Source organism: Penicillium argentinense (genome assembly GCF_028826775.1).
Source record: "Penicillium argentinense strain IBT 30761 chromosome Unknown utg000004l_segment0_segment0, whole genome shotgun sequence".
NCBI lineage: Eukaryota > Fungi > Ascomycota > Eurotiomycetes > Eurotiales > Aspergillaceae > Penicillium > Penicillium argentinense.
This window is the reverse complement of record NW_026622663.1, coordinates 2,124,252-2,140,701: the sequence shown is the minus strand read 5'-3', so window position 1 is coordinate 2,140,701 and position 16,450 is coordinate 2,124,252. Positions and strand designations below refer to the sequence as shown.

Here is a 16,450-nt window from a genome sequence, read left to right as displayed (position 1 = left end):
TGTCACTGTTTGTGGAACGGTTGATGACCCTGATCATTCTATAACATGAGCTTGCAAAGAAAGTGGCTTGCTGTTGTTACAGTTGCCCTGGGCTCACTTTGCATGTAAGTAGTTGCTCTGAAAATACCCATGCTCAGTCTAAATTCGACAGCTGATTCAGTGTTCGCCGAGAGCACACCTGCACTTCATCCATTTATTCGACGACGTATGACCAAATCATGTCTGAGTTCAAACGCTCCTAAGAGGTTGCAACCCTTGGACTCTCACTCAATATTTGGGTTCTGGGTATGGCATTAGGTGCGAATGTTCCTTTTCCATGGTCGACTAACTAACATCCGGCATACAAAGGCGTTGGTCGGCTCATCTTGAGCCCATTGTCTGAGGTAACCTTTATCACCCTCTCTCCTCGTTAGCTAGTCTGATTTATGTAGCAGTTATATGAACAGAGAATTGTCTACTTGTGTTCTTTCTCATTTTTCTTTAACTGGCTCTTTCCATGCGCTTTTGCGGCAAATATTCACACATTAGCAGCGTATTTCTCAGCGTTGCAGAAGGCACAGTTGGTGACGTCTTCCCGCGACAGAGGCTGGCATTTCTTATGATGTCTTACACGAGTAGCTTATTCATTGGGGCCGAGCTCGGACCTTTGAAAGTGGTCGTGAAATATGCTTTTCCGTATCGCAAATCAGAATTGGAATCTTACTCGACAGTTCCAGAGTCGTCGGTTTCATCAATTAGTACACCAGTTAACATCTATCTCCACAAAGTAATAATTCCTTCGGGGTGTAAATTCAACTGACGCGACGAGGACTAAGCGCTGGACCTTCTATGTGCTACTGTTCTGGGCATCTGCGATGCTTTTTCTGATCTATTTCTTGGTACCCGAACCGGTCCTCCAGTGTTGGTCCACCAAGTGCTAGAGTTAGATTACACAACACACTGAAATATTTTTTCTTTCTAGGCTTCTTAATTGGAAGGAACGTGATATAAGCAAGCACAGTGGAAACATGGCGTCGCAGTACCAGGATAAGAGCGTATCCGTCCTCGGGGCAATGATAATGCGAATCTGTTTACAGGCCTCTTATGCTGCTAGCCTTGGAACCAATGTGCTTGAATCTGTGCATTTATTCTGCAATCCGACGTGGAATCATCTACCTCTTCTTTGGTGCCTTCCAGGCTGTCTTTGTGTCAGTTTATAATTTCGAACTGTGGCAACGTGGAATACTGTTTCTCTTGGTCGGAATGGTATCCGCTGTACTTTCCGATCCATACTGGAGATCAAACTATTGTCGACTAGAACGAAACCATCGAGCTCGAGATAACTCAGAAACACTCATGCCAGAATGGAGACTTCTTCAGGTAATTAATTGCTCCTCACATTACCATCACACGACTGCCAAAGATCTAATACGTTCATCATAATTTTCAGCGATACTTGGCGTGCCTCTATCTTTGCTTGGGCAATTAGAGCAGCCACAATTTACTTAGACCATCAATCAACGAAATCCACGATCATGTATTGTAAGAGAATTTCCAAAATTTGAATCGAGTTTTTCAGGATTACTTCCCAAAACACCGTATGTACAGTAAGGGAATCCTTTTGTTTTCAGAAAGTCACGCCAAAAATGAACTTCAAAGTCCGCCCATGCAGTGTCTATGATTCAGCAGATGCGGTATCATCAAAACGTGAACGCCAAGAAAGAAGAGGCAATTAGAGAACAGGAAGCTGAGAGGGGGCGATCGAGCACCGATCGCATGCATGTCCAACATAATAATACAGAGAGGAGATGATGAGATGATGAGTAAGTTTAGGAGCTTTCCGAGTGTCGTCGCTCATTGACTTCGCGGGCCATGCGCTTTCCGACCTCGTATGTGGAAATCATGATTGCACAGGCCGGTGCAACCTTCATGCAGCGTGCGCCCCATCCGCTGAAGAGCCCGGCCAGGCCTTCTTCGCGGAAGATATGCATCAGGAATTTCGGGAGAGAAAGTTGTTCGGGAACGATTGTCTGCGGGTGAAGGGACGGTCGCGCGCCAGTGGGTTTGTTGGGCGCATGGTCATCCATGTGCCGGAGAACCTGCTGGCGAGTCTTACCGACGTCAAAGGGAGTGGTTACTAGCGCCGCTACTGATCCAGAGGTGGCACCAGCAATGAAACTTTCGAGGAATGCGGTCGCCGTGGACACTTGCTCGGTCTCAGAGTGTGGATGGTGCAGTGAAGCTTGGCGGGATCTCTCCAGGCCTTGCTTCACCTTCTCGTATCCCCACCAGTAAAGACCGGAGAAGGGCACGTCGCGCCACATGGTAAGCGTCAGTCCGCGCCAAAGAGACGTGTAACCCTTGACTTGGGTCATTTGGTAGAGACCTTGCAAGGTGACCTTGAAATGTCCAGCGCCAGTACCGGGGGTCGCTTGGAGACGAGTTCGGAACATCTCGACCGGGCTCGTTGCCGACGCAGCGGCAGTTCGAGCAATCGCGCCAGCGACAAACGGCGCATACACATCGGAAACATTCTTCTTTATGGGACTTTTGTCATCGGTCCGTAGCCAATCGTACCCGGCGAAATAGATAATATTCGCCGGAATTCCCATCATCAAAGTCGGACTAAGACCTCGCCACAGAGCGAACATGCCTTCGTTGCGCGCGATCTTTCGCAATCCGTCGAAGGTTGAGGTGAACGTCCGTCTTTGTGTTTCTTCCACGGCACAATCGATGGCTGGATGTGCCTGAGCACCAATAGCACCGGCCTGAGGGCCTATCATACACATTTGCGCATTGTCTCCAACCCAGAAGACCTCTCGGCAACAGGCTGTAATTCCAATATTGGGCGGAAGATTCTTCAGCGTTTGTGCGGTATACGAAGTGTACTGAGATGGCTTGACATTCTTCATCGTTTGCGATTGTAGTCGGACGCGGACGACATCTAGTGGTGTGACTGCTAAGGGTCAGCAATTTGTCCAAGAATCCAATGTCGAATCGGTGGGGGACCTTGGAACTCACCGAGCAATCCAGTCAAGATATTGCCTGCGGTTGCCGATACCATGCGCTGTCCAGCCGAGATATCATCATTCACAAGAGTGGCGTGTGCAGCGGGCGCCTTGCCCGTCCCTGCGGTAGCCATTGTTGAGGGTGTGTCAAAATGCGAGGTCCATGACGCCTCCGCAGAGGAATCGCTCTCGGGCCGAAACAGGCTTCCAGAGTCAGCTGGATAGCTCGAGGAGGATGTGATATCCAGTCCGGATGGCATTCGATCGGTCAGCCCGATCGCAGGATGGAGAGGGCGGGCGTGTCGTGGTGTGGAGGAAGAAAGAAGAGCGATGCGTCACCGGGAAGTTTTTCGGGGTTTTGCGGGTGGCGGCGGGCGGAGATAAGCGTCCTTTCTTCAACTACCTCGACAGGCAACGGGGATTCCGACTCAACAACGACCACCAGAGTCAATGGCTGCGACGAAGGTCCTCGGATAGTCCTTTTCATTTTGTTCCCTGCTCAGTCTGCCCCGGTGGACCCCTTGAGGGGCTTATCTGATCGATCTCCGACACCGGACTTCGGCCCCTCCAATACCGCCATGGCAGACAACGCGGAGCTCGAATCGTTTCGCCGCGAGTGGCGCGAGGAGGTTGCTCGTCGATCCAAGCCTAGATCTCGAGCTGCCCCTCCTTCTGCCCCGGCCGCTGCGCCGGCCCCGCCGCGACTACCACCGACTGCCTATGAAGCTATTCACCGCAAGGAGCTGGAGGAGGAGGGACCCCCGCCGGGCTCGTTCGATCCGGATGACCTTGCCCGGCAGGTCGATGATCTGAGTGTCAAGCCGGGAGAGAGGGAAGAGGAAGATGAGTTTACTCGTCAGGCACAAGCTGAGCCCAACTCGGCGTTGGAACACTTCGAGCGGGCAGTTGAGAAGGAGGCTGCAGGTAATCTTGGCGACAGCCTCCAGCACTACCGGAAGGCGTACCGGGTGAGTCCAAAGATAGTTTTCACCGGCAACACTTGGATACTAATTTGCGATGGATAGCTGGACGACGCTGTCGATAAGACCTACCGGAACAAACACTTTGCCCATGTCTGGAACAAGAAGCCCACAGCACAACCCCTGCCAAGTGATACTGCAGCTGTACCCGTGACAGTTCCAGCGGCAGCGTCTGCCGAGACTGAAGTCCTCCCTACATCCGAACTGATCGCGTCTTTTGCGCATCTTCCTATATTGCCAGCCGAGCCTCTGATAGAAAAAACCCCTCCACCGCCATGTCCCATTGCGAACGTTCCATCGGAGGTTTTGATCGTCATCTTGCGGCATGTGGCGACGCGAGATCCTTCTACATTCGCTCGAATGGCCCTGGTCTGTAAGCAATTCGCATACCACTTCGCGCATGAGCAGCACATCTGGAAACAAATCTGCCAGCGTCCGGAGTTTGGATTCCAGGGCATGCATTATGATTTTGCATGCGACGTCATAGGACAGCCTATATATACACTACGCGGAGAACGGTATACACCATTTCCGGAGGGAGTAGCGCTTGAGATTCCCAAGCCATTGTCTTCTTGGAGCCAGGTCTTCCAATCATATCCTCGAATCCGATATACGGGCATCTATATCAGTACAGTCAACTATATGAGGGCAGGTGCGGCGTCCGCCTTTCAGAATGTCTCGTGGAATAGTCCCATTCACATTGTGACATATTATCGCTATCTGCGATTCTATCCCGATGGATCCGTCATCTCATTACTCACGACGACCGAACCAGTCGATGTGGTGCCACATATCAGCAAAGAGAATATGATTCTCGCGCGGACGACCAAACGCGGAGCCCACCAACTACAGGCATCTACTGATCCCGGCAAATCCTTCTCAGGGGCAGCGGACTACGTTCCCCCCGTCGCAATGAATACACTCAAATACTGCCTTCGTGGGCGCTGGCGCCTGGCGTCGCCGGTCGCTACCGAAGATGACGAGGAACAGGGACTTGAATGCGCGCCTGGCCAGGAGCCAGCACCTTTCGACCCTCGCGATCTGGTCATCGAAACAGAAGGTGCGGCTTCGCAGTATGTCTATCTGATGAACCTCTCTCTGCGATCGCCAAACGCGTCCAAATCGCACACGAATCCCTCCAAGAATACCAAGCTTGTCTGGCGCGACTTCTGGAGCTACAACAAAATCACCGACGACTGGGCCAAATTCAATCTCCGTAATGACCGGGCCTTTGTTTTCCGCCGGGTTCGAGGCTGGGGTCTTGACTAAGTGACGAATTGATGAATTTACATACATTGATCTTAAAACGACATAGAAATAACATACGAAGATGGATTTCCAGCTCTTTTCAATGAGGCTCTTCAATTCCTCGCACTCTTGCCTTAATCTAGACTAGGCTTATACGAGACAATGTTACATTCCACTTCGCAAACAATCAGATCAAATGCAACGCTCCATGCTCGTGCGAGAGCTCCAGATGGGGCAAGGTCCGTGGTAGTATTCGCCCCCAAATTATGGCCGCCTCAACTTAGTTTCGGAATCGCGAAGGAAGCATTCTTAGCAGGGTGCGGCTCCACGGAACAGGCTCCTCTAGGCACGAGACGAAACTAAATGGCACTAGTCGCAACTAACCTGGGGCCACTCCAGCTAGAACCGAGCAGACCGGATGTCCGGCACTGGAGAAGGTATTCTGCAACATGTAATTGGAGCGGATTTCCATGTCTGGAGCCTGCGCTAGTATAGTAAACAGGCATCACAGGATGAAATGACTGGATAAGTGCGGCTCTGGAGCGGCCCGGAACTATAAGTATCAGCGTCGATCAACCCCCCAAGTCCTTCACTTCGCTCGTGAAATATTGAATCTCGAATCCAATTGAAACAATGTCTCTCCTTCTGGCCGGCTTCTCGCTGCTTGCTGCAGCCCAAGCTGCCGTTCGCCCAGTCGAGGTCTCGGGAGGATGCGCCAGCCTCCCGGCCTACGATTCGTCTGCCAGAATCGCCGGTCCCTGGGTCGTTCCCGTTGACTCATGTGTTAACACCACTGCCACCGATAATGTCTGTAGCATGGAGGGATTCGGCAGTGAGGCTGTTTATTTCCTACAACAAGGCGACACAAGCGTCCAGCGTGGTTATGTATGTTCCACTTTCCGCACCACAAGAAAGTCTAGTCCGAATCGTGGACTATGCTAATGCAATGCCCTGATTAGATCGCAATTGTTTCCAAAAATGACTTGGCAAAGAGCCCCCTCCGCTGCAACGATGAAACGAATTCCTTCGAATCTTATGTCCCCTCCGGCGTCAGCGGCGCTGAATGGAAGAGCGTCAATGTCACCGATATCCCCTACAGCGCGCAGCTTATGTGGGGACTGGGTCAGTATAGCCTGCCTATCCAGGCGTATCATCACTACAGGAACGGGGTGAAGCAGGATGGCATTTTCCTCGGCGCGCATAATGTAACCACTTGGGCTTTGCAGCTTCAGAGTGGTTCGGCCGGCAGTGGAGGCAAGCCGTACTGGTTGATGAGACTTCTGGGACCGAATAGTGCTGATCCGGTTACTGGGGACGCGTTGGCGGAGGGAGAGTACCGAACCTTTATTCGGGTTGACGGTAGTTAGATTCGATGGGTGTCATTAGATTGATTGTGTGAGGTGGGTGTTTATTCACATAGGGGCGTGGGAAGAATGAATGTATGTACATGAAGATAACAGGGGAGAGGGATGGCTGAGGGGTGGGGTACGTCTCTAGTTCCGCCTATTGATAATCTGTTCTTCGTCGTCGTCCACAATGACCACCATCCAGACACCGACTTGTCCATTGCTGGCGTAGAGAGGCGTACAGTGGACCCAGCGGTTTCGACCCTCGGCGCTGAATCGTGTTACCCATTTGATCCGTGCAGTGACGCTTTGTCCATTCTTCATTGCTTCTGTAAGTTCGTCCTTAACGGCGTTTGAGCTGCCGATTCGGGCGAGGAAGGAGGATTGGAGCATGCCAGGGATTTGGAGGGAAGGCGATGTAAAGAGGACCTTGAGGGAGGGGTAGGGTCGGACGAGGAGGTACTGTGTTGGACTTGTTAATTTTTGAACAGAGATGTGTAGTCATAACTACTGTGTTTGAAGGAATAGGAAGCTTACATTTTCATAGACACCAGCCAATGACCCCCGCAGCAAAGGCGACTTGAGGTCCTGAAGACGGATCGCCTCCGCTTCACTGTCAATGGAATTACCCCTCTGCAACCAGTGTTGCTGGCTCCGGGAGGCGGCTCTGGTGTTCAAGGGCTGGAAAAGATCCCCTCCGTGTTCCTGCACGGCGCTGAGTTCACGCGGACTGAAGAGTTCCGCCATCGCCTGGAGCTCGTCTTTGTGGGCCCTAGCAGGCATTTCCGCAACGCTCTCTTCTTCTGGATCGCAGTAGCGGGATTGCAGTTCGATCAGTGATTCCATCTGTGCGCCGTCGAGGGCGAGTCCGGAGACATCAATCTGCGCGCCGATAAAGTATTTTACACGGCCTTGGCTGTCACAGAGAGGGGCGCATTGGAGGAGGTTCATGAATGGGGAGCCGTCGCGTCGACTTTGTTGCTTGTTAGTATCTAGAGAAATGAGGGTATAGTCCTGAGCTAGACATACTAGTTGAGAAAGAGTTCGGAGTGGTGTCGGCAGTCTTTGAGTGCCTCTCTTATTCTGCGCACGCTATTTGGGTTGGTTTTGGGACCCTGGAGGAATCGACAATTCCGTCCGAGGACATAATCCATGCCGTACTGTGTGGTGCGGTGGAATTCTGGACTCATCTATTAGAACCATGTTGTTATAGGATGGATAGCAGGGTACTAACCTTCCGATGCAAAGATGATCGGATTATCTGGCCGCGAGGGATCCGTCAGACAGAAGACTTCGGCGAGCGCATTCGAAGTCTCGCGAAATTTCAGAGGCAGTTTACCACGCACTCGCTCCCCGACAATCTTGCTGGTAATGGTGATGCATCGCGACGTGATGAACGCCGGCAACTCCTCCGCCGTCAACGCTTTGAGCCCATCCTCTACACGCTGTTCTAGGACTTTATTCGCGGTGATCCCGACGGAGCCCTTGTTCTCCTGGACTATTTGGACCGCTGGAGGTGGCACATCGGTCGACAGGCGCACAAGCGCATTGGCATATTCAATGGCCTTCAGTGCCTTGACTGCATTAAGGTAGTACGTGAGGGTTGAGATGGAACGCGGACGTTCTTCAATCAAGAACTCGCGAAAGCGCAACAGGTAGCGAGGGTTATTCAGAATCAACAGCATATGCTCTGTTCCAAACATCACATCGGTGAGACGCTCGAGCTTGTGCAGAGGGGCGTCGACGCCGTCCCATGGCGCGATCAGATCGTAGGACGCGCCTTCCTCGTTGACGGGTTTGAATTCCTCTGCGCCGTCGTAGGGATTGACCTCCTGCAGGAGCGGATAGTCGTTGTCGGTGGTGACTAACTCACTGGCGGTGACATCCCGCCGCATATTCTTAACCGACGGCTTCGGCGTCGGATAGATCTCGTCTTCCACAATCGAGTCAGGGTTCTTGGCTCGGCTGGGCGGGTGAGGAAAGTCGTCGAGCATTTGGTCATTTCTACACCTCAATGAGCGACTTTTTCAAGCAGCGACAGTTTACAATGGCAACTTACCGTGATGTTCGCCCGGATTCCGATACCCAATCGTGATACTCGTCAGGCAGGCTCTCCGAGAACGAGCGCAATGACTCAGCGTCCAGGCTCATCAAGCCCTCGTTCAATTCTGCGCGCGACATCGTCAGGGACCGCAAGAGAAACAAAAAATAATTCTAATTTCACGCCACAGCGCCGGATCTGGGGAAGGGCTCACCGTATTTAACACCCCCTGCTTACGGACAAGGTCTCCCCTAAGAGCACTCAATTGCTCTGTCTCGGGGTGATACATCAAGTGATCGACAGCATCCACCGTTCGTTTTTTCTTTTTCTCGACTGGAGAACCATGCGACTGAGACACAATGGCCCAGCAGAATACGACACAAGCATGGAGCATTCGCGTCCGGAATCGCCAGGTCACAATCCGCGGACGCAGGCTAGGGCACGATCGATCGATGGAACGCGGTGGGCCCGCACGAGATCAGGGTCGATCCCAGGCCGGTGATGCAATGGGGCAGGGGCTCCATCTGTCAGGGTGCGGTTGGCGCGAAGAATGTTCGCTGATCGCTGGCAAGTCCCGAGTCTATCGATTCTTGCTTTCGCAGATCCTGGCGAGCTGGAAGCAACTGCCGCCCTTTGATTGGGTTCCCCGGAACTGGGAGGTTTCGATACATCCAACGAACGGTGTGAAAGGCAGCCATGCGCCGATGCCCTCCAAGGCGATGGAGCAATTATCCAGCAATCAGCTAGATCATGGCGTCGTGATTGGATTTGCCGCACTTAATACTATACACGGTGTTCTTAGTATGGAGACCGCGAGTGGCACCCCCTCGTTCGTCCCCTGTAAATCCTCTCCGAGGGGGGGAGGGGGCGCTGGATGCCCTCGATCAGTTCCATCCATGGAGTCAATTTGGCTAAACTGATGCGGTCTGAGCGCTGACGCAATTACAAGTATTCTCGTGGTGGCCTAGACCTGCTTGTCGCTGCAGCTGACATTCCTAGTTCGTCAGCTGAATCAAAATACTTACTTGTCTGTCCACTTCGAGATCGTTTTTCTAATATATACACCAGGTCCTCCAATGCGCTGTCTCTCTTCAACACGCTTGCTTGTATTGCTGGTCATAGCATGGCTTCCTTCGGTCGGCAAAAGGCCAATGTCTTCCAAGCCTGTATTGGCATGCTCTCAGACCTGCGCGATGATTCAAGTCACCATGACACCTTGATTGATGTTCCAACAAGCTCAACATCTTGAAGGCTCTATCCTCCAGCTTTCGCTACCGGCTGTCTGGGTGCACAGAATAGCACTGCCAGGAGCTATATTATGTCGACAGTCTAGCACATTCTTGGTATTTTATGAAGCCAGCTTCTCGACTATTGACGAGGTATACAAGCGAACAAGTAATTAACATACTAGTACGTTGGAGACGCTGGAGGGTATCTATAGACTTTATGAACAACCGAACAATATTGCCATTTGAGTGCATTGATCCCTCTGTGGATATATATTGATGGCTATTAGTGATCGCTATGAGTGACGACAATCATGACTCCCGAACCATTCCCTCCTCGACATGATGCTCCTCATAGCCGATGCTCATCCGGATGCGACTCACGTCAAGCAAATATTTCTCATCGGGGACGACTTTCTAGGAAGACCAAATTCATATATTAGCGAACAAGCGATCATATCACATTCAAATCAAATAAATCAGGCGGTATACCTCAATGTAGTAAGGATCCTTTGTGGCCGCACCGAAGGATTCTAAGCTTTCCATCCACACCTCGCCAGTCCCGTCGGCATCGTCAAAGTTGACTGCATCGTTCTGCCAATTCATCTGGCTCATAATTTGTCTCAATTTGGAGGGTGTATGGTTCTGGGAGCATTATTACATTGGTTTGCTGTTGATTTTATCTATATTTTGGTGGGTGGTGGAGGTTATGTGTTCTGACCCACCTGTGTGTACTTGACGATCCCATGTCTCGCCAACCACCCTCGAACCAACGGACCATGCACTTCGGACCAATACCGGTGAAACTCGTCTTCCGTTAAAGCGGGGTTTCGGTAGAGAACCACGGTGACGCGGACAAGCTTCTTTGCCTCAGGCATCGTGGGTGCTGCTGTTGGTTGTGTACGATGTGCACCCACTGTAGCAGTGTAGTATAATGCACATCAATATAGCGCCAGGTAACCCGAAGAGGGCGGATACAAGACTATTTAAGCTGACAGAGCTGACGTACTTATAAGCGGACCCGCAAAGGCTCCGTTCTCATGCGAGGAGGAATTGGTTGCATGCAAAATCGGTTGCCAAGACGAGGGGACAAGGGGATGCAGTAGCAACAAATTGTTAAGCAAGCTGCTCTGACGATAACGAAGCAACTCCAAGTCGATCCAGGCCGATAGCACTAGGTCTTAGTAACTCCACTATATTGAGCGAGGCTGAATTGGTTTGGGAGCTTTTCCCCAGCAGGTCATCCATTAACACCTTTCCATACGATGTTTGGTCGCATTTCGAACGGAACCAGTTGTTTAGTGCGATTCTGGGTCCACTCGAGTTTCACGAGCAACGTTGGTGTGTTTGACTGCCAGCAAATGAAACGGTCCCCTCCCTTCAGATTCCTGCCTCAGGCGGGAGAGCAGAACATTGAGGCGACAATACATCACGTGACTCCGACACAGGACAATGGGTTTATGCCTCAGGCAATATATCGGGTCGCCAAGACTGGCCTTATCGATAACGCCTGGGAATTTTTCGAGCGCCGCAACAGCTGCTTTACTCGCACCCAGCCACAATGCCGGAGAGGATAAAGACATACTTTGGCGACTCGGACGAAGAGCCGGCCAAGCAGGTCCCGAAGCCTGTCGCCGAGCCCGCTGTCACCGAGGACACGGGACGCAAGAGAAAGCGCAACAAGAAACGGAAGCGTGACGAGCCCGCAAACGAATCTCAGCAGCGCGACAGCGAGCCAATTCAAGTCGATGAGCCCGTCAAGGCTCCCCCGGCCGTAATCGAAGCCCCTACCTCCGCGCTAGAATCTGCAGAGAACGATGCGCCTCAATCACCACAGAGCGAGACCGCCCCGAAGGCCGAACAGAAGTTTAACCAGGTCAACAATAAGCCTAAGCCCGTAACCGACAACAAACCCAAGCCTAATTTCACTTCTCTCCGGAAAAAGGCCAATACGTTGTACGAGCAGCGGAAAAATTTGCCCATCTTTGGTCATTCGGACGAAATCCGCAAGAAGCTCCGGGAACAAGACGTCATGCTCCTCGTTGGTGAAACGGGTAGCGGAAAGAGTACGCAGATTCCGCAATTCCTTGTTAATGAGTTCTGGTGTCGTCCAACGGATACGAAGATCACCAAGCCGGATGGTACAGAAAAGCCCATTAAGGTCGGTGGATGCATCGCTATCACGCAGCCTCGTCGTGTGGCGGCGATCTCGCTGGCTCGTCGTGTGGCGGAGGAGATGGGCACACCACTAGGCTCTTCCTCGCCTGCGAGTAAAGTTGGATACTCGGTGCGATTCGACACGTCTACGTCACCCAGTACTCGAATTAAGTTCTTGACTGAGGGAATGCTGCTGCAGGAGATGCTACACGATCCGTGGTTGACTAAGTACAGCGCGGTCGTGGTTGATGAGGTTCACGAACGGGGCGTGAATGTCGATTTGGTGACTGGATTCCTGCGGAATTTGGTGTCTGGTCAGGATAAGGGCCGAGGCGGTGTCCCGCTTAAAGTAGTCGTCATGAGTGCTACGGCGGATATGGAGAGTCTCCAGGGGTTCTTCCAGGAGGGATTCAAGCTGGAAGCAGAGGAGAAGAAGCTTATCCAGAATGGATCATATAAAGCAGATGACCAAAATGAGAAGAAGAGAAAGGATATCACGGTCTGCCGTATAAAGGGTCGCCAGTTCCCTGTCAAGACGATCTATGCCCCAGAGCCTGTGCATGATTTTGTGGATGCCGCGCTCAAGGTCATTTTTCAAATCCACTGCAAGGAGCCAATGCCTGGCGACATTCTGGTGTTCTTGACTGGACAAGAGACTGTGGAAGCCCTGGAACATCTCGTCAACGAGTATGCTATTGGAATGGACCCGGCATTGCCGAAGATTCAAGTTCTCCCACTCTTTGCCGCTCTCCCTCAAGCTGCCCAACAGCGAGTCTTCATGCCTGCACCGCCTCGCACCCGAAAGATTGTTCTTTCGACTAATATTGCAGAGACATCCGTGACTGTCTCGGGCGTGCGGTATGTGGTGGACTGCGGAAAGGCCAAGATCAAGCAGTTCCGTTCGCGACTTGGTCTGGATTCGTTGTTGGTCAAGCCCATCTCCAAGTCGGCCGCTATTCAGCGGAAGGGTCGTGCTGGTCGTGAAGCCCCTGGACAGTGCTTCCGTTTATATACTGAGAAGGACTATCTCACCCTCGACGAGACCAACACCCCCGAGATCCTGCGATGCGATCTGAGCCAGGCCCTGCTCAACATGAAAGCGCGAGGCGTCGACGATATCGTCCGCTTTCCCTTCCTCACTCGACCTCCCCGTGAGGCACTCGAGAAGGCGCTCCTCCAGCTATTGAATATCGAGGCTCTCGAGGAGACGGGCAAGATTAGTGAAATCGGTCAGCACATCGCCAAGCTACCACTTACGCCCACTCTCGGACGCGTGCTTTTGGCGGCGGCAGAGAACGGCGCCGACTGCCTGACAGACGTCATCGATATCATCTCGTGCCTCAGTGTGGAGAATATCTTCCTGAACGTCAACTCGGAAGAAAAGAAGGAGGCCGCTGAGACGGCCCGACGCGACCTGTACCGGCGCGAGGGTGATCATCTGACGATGCTTGCGACAGTGCGTGCCTACGCTGCCGAGCACGCCGACCGCAAGGCGTGGGCTGAGCGACATCTGGTCTCGCACCGCGCGATGCAGTCCGTCATGGTATGTTCAAACTGCTGTTGATGGCCCTATCTTGATTTCGGCCACCCGATCTAACCCGCTGTTTTGTTTTAGGATGTTCGCAAACAGCTTCGCATGCAGTGCCGCCAGGCCAAGCTACTCCCTAAAGACCAGAGGGACGACCACTATCCTGATCCCTCCCCAGTTCTCATATTACAGAGTTTCCTCCGTGGCTTTGCCACCAACACCGCTCGCCTGGTGCCGGACGGTAGCTATCGTACGGTGGTTGGGAACCAGACCGTTGCGATCCACCCCTCGAGCGTGTTGTTCGGAAAGAAGGTTGAGGCGATCATGTACAACGAGTTTGTCTTTACGAACCGCAGTTACGCCCGTGGGGTCAGCGCGGTGCAGATGGATTGGGTGGGCGAAGCCCTTGCCGGGTAGTGGCCCGACCACGTTGATTGGAATCTTGTATATACCCTGTTCGAGCGAGCATATTATATCACATTTGCATGGCACCCCACTACGCTTCCCTATGTACCTTCTTTTGTACATACCTACGGTACATGTCGCCTGTTCCTGACGCGATCTGAGCCATTTCATCGACCTGACACCACCTGTGCCTTCCGGCTGAAACGATCGACGCACTGTGTCGATCCCTGTTGCCACTTTAACCCACGTCAGACATGGCTAACCCGACTCGGTAGCGCCTTGATGCGGGCAGAGCGAGGCAGTCACACGCGAGCAGTCACATTTGTTGGTCCATCGCTCGTTTTATCGGGCTGACATCGTTCTAACATCTTGACACTTGCCCTGTCCAGGGGTTGTAGTATTTTTCCACCTCTCACCACTGTGTTTTGTTCAAAATCCCAACGTTTGATGAGGGAAGGTAGTGAGGTGGTCCGATACCGCTACTTGCTGCTCCGCTTGCATCATCCGCTTGGCTCCACTTGACCGCCTGGTTATCTCCCGCTATCAACGCATCATCGTTCCTGCCCCAGCGTCTTTGTTTCTCGTGGTTTTCCCAACTTCTCTTGACGTCTCTTGTTGGAACTCCCTCTTTCGACTGAATACTTGCCATCTGACCGCCCTCGTCTGGCGGTCCTTCGTAGCGGGGAAGCCCCACGACACTCTCGAATCTGGTTGATCAACGACTCGATCACCATGGCATTCCGCGTTCCTACGCAGGCGCAACGCCGTCGAACCTCCTACTCGACTCCCCAACGTCCACCGCCTCTCGATATACCACCGTTCCCAACCGAACAGCAAGAAGAAGACACGGCACAATGGATCCTGTTCTCCCCGACCGCTCGCACGCACACGACCTCGACGGACAGGACACGCACCGCCGGAGCCTCGCGTCTGAGTGACTTTGACTCTCTGGGAACGGCCACTCGATCAATAGTTGGCCCTGAGCTCGATGCTGAGGGAGAAGATGCGCTGGACGACCAGCTCGACGAGGACGGGACCGAGCTGGATAGCTTGGATGATGGGCTGCATGCATTTCGCGCCCCATCACTGCTGCCCACTTCCCCGCACGGGTGGATCAAGGGCAACTGGCTATACTTCCCGCCCATGATGGGCTAGGGAGCTTCCATGCCTCGAGCCAGTTGGCTCAGGATCAGCTGTGGCAGCATGAGCAGTATAATCCCCAGCGAAGGCAATCTTACTCTCGTCATCGCCGTCACTCTAGTGTCCAGCGACATCTGGAAACGGTGGATGAAAGTGAGGCCAATGTGGAGCGGGAGAGATGGCAGCGGATCGAACAGTGGAGGTTGGATCAGAGCCGGGCTCTGTTGCAGGAGATTGAGCGGGAGACTCGTCGGCGCCCTGGTAGCCGTGCTAGTGCTAGTCAATTTAGCATTCCGCGCTCCGTGGAGGATGTCTCGCCTGCACGTATCGTCGAGGCGCATTCGGAGATTGTCTCTGCGCCTAAGGATGAGGAGGAGATGGAGGTAACGGACGAGTCGTTCTGGCGTCGCATCACCCGCAGAGTCATCCGGGACCTTATTGGTATCGACGATGAACTGCTGAGCGTCATCTTTGGCGAGTCTCTGCCGGAGGAATGTCAGGTATCTTCCAGGCCTGGGGAAGAGCTGAATATGGAAACCGTCTTGGCTCGGGAACCCGGACCAGAATATGCAGAGTCCCCTCTCTGGCAGAGCCATGTTCTGCAACGCATTGCCCGCGAATTGGGCACCTTAGTCCACCAGCTCTGCGAGCATCCCGGGGCATTCACCAGCTATTATCAAATGACCAAGAGCATCTCGAGCGAGTATGCAGGCATGTCGCTCGGACGCCTAGCAGAGAGTAGCAACTCGCAAAGGCTCACTGAGCCAACCGCACAAACATCCGATACGGCAGCCGATTCAATACCATCACCGCAATTCATGCCCACGCTGCGGGACCCCAACCGCGAGCACGAAGCACAATGGGGCATCGAAGATGACGATCCCGCCGACCCTGTCTCGGAATCAGCTCGAATTCAACAAGAGCAAGAATACTGGGAACGCGGTCTGGATGTCATGATGGTCTTCCGCTACCTGCGCACCCGCTTCAGCCGGCGCGGATATATGCCCACCGAGAAACACACACCCAACCCGCCCCCTCGCCATACGCAAGATCCCTCCCGTCGCGCTGCGATCATCCGTCAGCACCATCCCCTGGTGGCGCGTGCCCACACCCGCTCCCAAACACAGAACCGCAGAGCATCAAATTATTTCGGTGTCTCCGGCCCTGTAGGCGTGTCATCACCCCTTCTACGTCCGCATCTCCGAAGGCCCAGTTCTAGCTGTGCTAGTCAAAGTGCCAAGTTGTCGGCTATCTCAAGTCGACGTACTCTGACGGGCTCTAGTCGGAATTACTGGGATATCGGCGGGAGTGTGGATAGCAGTAGTGCGATTGGGGTCGGTGCTGGACTTGGTACATGGGGTGAGGCGTGATCTTAATCTTTGGTTTTTCATA

The 16,450-nt window shown here is 53.0% G+C and overlaps 10 protein-coding genes across 10 annotated transcripts; 7 read left to right on the top strand and 3 right to left on the bottom strand.

The window, feature by feature from the left end:
• Positions 1 to 45: 45 nt before the first annotated feature.
• On the top strand, positions 46 to 297 carry N7532_003714 (uncharacterized protein; the record flags this gene model as incomplete). Its single annotated transcript, XM_056616208.1, has 2 exons — positions 46 to 104; positions 138 to 297. The coding sequence occupies 2 exons, from the start codon at positions 46 to 48 to the stop codon at positions 295 to 297; spliced, it is 219 nt and encodes a 72-aa protein (XP_056476565.1).
• A 199-nt stretch (positions 298 to 496) lies between these two features.
• N7532_003713 (putative MFS multidrug transporter) lies at positions 497 to 920 on the top strand (the record flags this gene model as incomplete). The annotated part of the gene is made up of 2 exons (XM_056616207.1): positions 497 to 783; positions 809 to 920. 2 exons carry the CDS (start codon positions 497 to 499, stop codon positions 918 to 920), a joined length of 399 nt encoding a protein of 132 aa, XP_056476564.1.
• A 184-nt stretch (positions 921 to 1,104) lies between these two features.
• N7532_003712 (putative MFS multidrug transporter) lies at positions 1,105 to 1,468 on the top strand (the record flags this gene model as incomplete). Its single annotated transcript, XM_056616206.1, has 2 exons — positions 1,105 to 1,359; positions 1,430 to 1,468. The coding sequence occupies 2 exons, from the start codon at positions 1,105 to 1,107 to the stop codon at positions 1,466 to 1,468; spliced, it is 294 nt and encodes a 97-aa protein (XP_056476563.1).
• Positions 1,469 to 1,808: 340 nt separating this feature from the next.
• N7532_003711 (putative mitochondrial carrier protein) lies at positions 1,809 to 3,247 on the bottom strand (the record flags this gene model as incomplete). The annotated part of the gene is made up of 2 exons (XM_056616205.1): positions 1,809 to 2,935; positions 3,001 to 3,247. 2 exons carry the CDS (start codon positions 3,245 to 3,247, stop codon positions 1,809 to 1,811), a joined length of 1,374 nt encoding a protein of 457 aa, XP_056476562.1.
• A 318-nt stretch (positions 3,248 to 3,565) lies between these two features.
• Positions 3,566 to 5,236, top strand: N7532_003710 (putative F-box protein (Pof7); the record flags this gene model as incomplete). The annotated part of the gene is made up of 2 exons (XM_056616204.1): positions 3,566 to 3,955; positions 4,013 to 5,236. 2 exons carry the CDS (start codon positions 3,566 to 3,568, stop codon positions 5,234 to 5,236), a joined length of 1,614 nt encoding a protein of 537 aa, XP_056476561.1.
• A 612-nt stretch (positions 5,237 to 5,848) lies between these two features.
• On the top strand, positions 5,849 to 6,582 carry N7532_003709 (uncharacterized protein; the record flags this gene model as incomplete). The annotated part of the gene is made up of 2 exons (XM_056616203.1): positions 5,849 to 6,100; positions 6,175 to 6,582. The coding sequence occupies 2 exons, from the start codon at positions 5,849 to 5,851 to the stop codon at positions 6,580 to 6,582; spliced, it is 660 nt and encodes a 219-aa protein (XP_056476560.1).
• A 126-nt stretch (positions 6,583 to 6,708) lies between these two features.
• N7532_003708 (uncharacterized protein) lies at positions 6,709 to 8,742 on the bottom strand (the record flags this gene model as incomplete). Its single annotated transcript, XM_056616202.1, has 5 exons — positions 6,709 to 7,023; positions 7,099 to 7,534; positions 7,591 to 7,741; positions 7,796 to 8,583; positions 8,621 to 8,742. 5 exons carry the CDS (start codon positions 8,740 to 8,742, stop codon positions 6,709 to 6,711), a joined length of 1,812 nt encoding a protein of 603 aa, XP_056476559.1.
• A 1,398-nt stretch (positions 8,743 to 10,140) lies between these two features.
• tpcK (decarboxylase tpcK) lies at positions 10,141 to 10,706 on the bottom strand (the record flags this gene model as incomplete). Its single annotated transcript, XM_056616201.1, has 3 exons — positions 10,141 to 10,245; positions 10,321 to 10,473; positions 10,554 to 10,706. The coding sequence occupies 3 exons, from the start codon at positions 10,704 to 10,706 to the stop codon at positions 10,141 to 10,143; spliced, it is 411 nt and encodes a 136-aa protein (XP_056476558.1).
• A 683-nt stretch (positions 10,707 to 11,389) lies between these two features.
• On the top strand, positions 11,390 to 13,930 carry N7532_003706 (putative ATP-dependent RNA helicase (Hrh1); the record flags this gene model as incomplete). Its single annotated transcript, XM_056616200.1, has 2 exons — positions 11,390 to 13,528; positions 13,601 to 13,930. The coding sequence occupies 2 exons, from the start codon at positions 11,390 to 11,392 to the stop codon at positions 13,928 to 13,930; spliced, it is 2,469 nt and encodes an 822-aa protein (XP_056476557.1).
• Positions 13,931 to 14,650: 720 nt separating this feature from the next.
• N7532_003705 (uncharacterized protein) lies at positions 14,651 to 16,428 on the top strand (the record flags this gene model as incomplete). Its single annotated transcript, XM_056616199.1, has 2 exons — positions 14,651 to 15,027; positions 15,078 to 16,428. The coding sequence occupies 2 exons, from the start codon at positions 14,651 to 14,653 to the stop codon at positions 16,426 to 16,428; spliced, it is 1,728 nt and encodes a 575-aa protein (XP_056476556.1).
• Between the last annotated feature and the right edge of the window lie 22 nt (positions 16,429 to 16,450).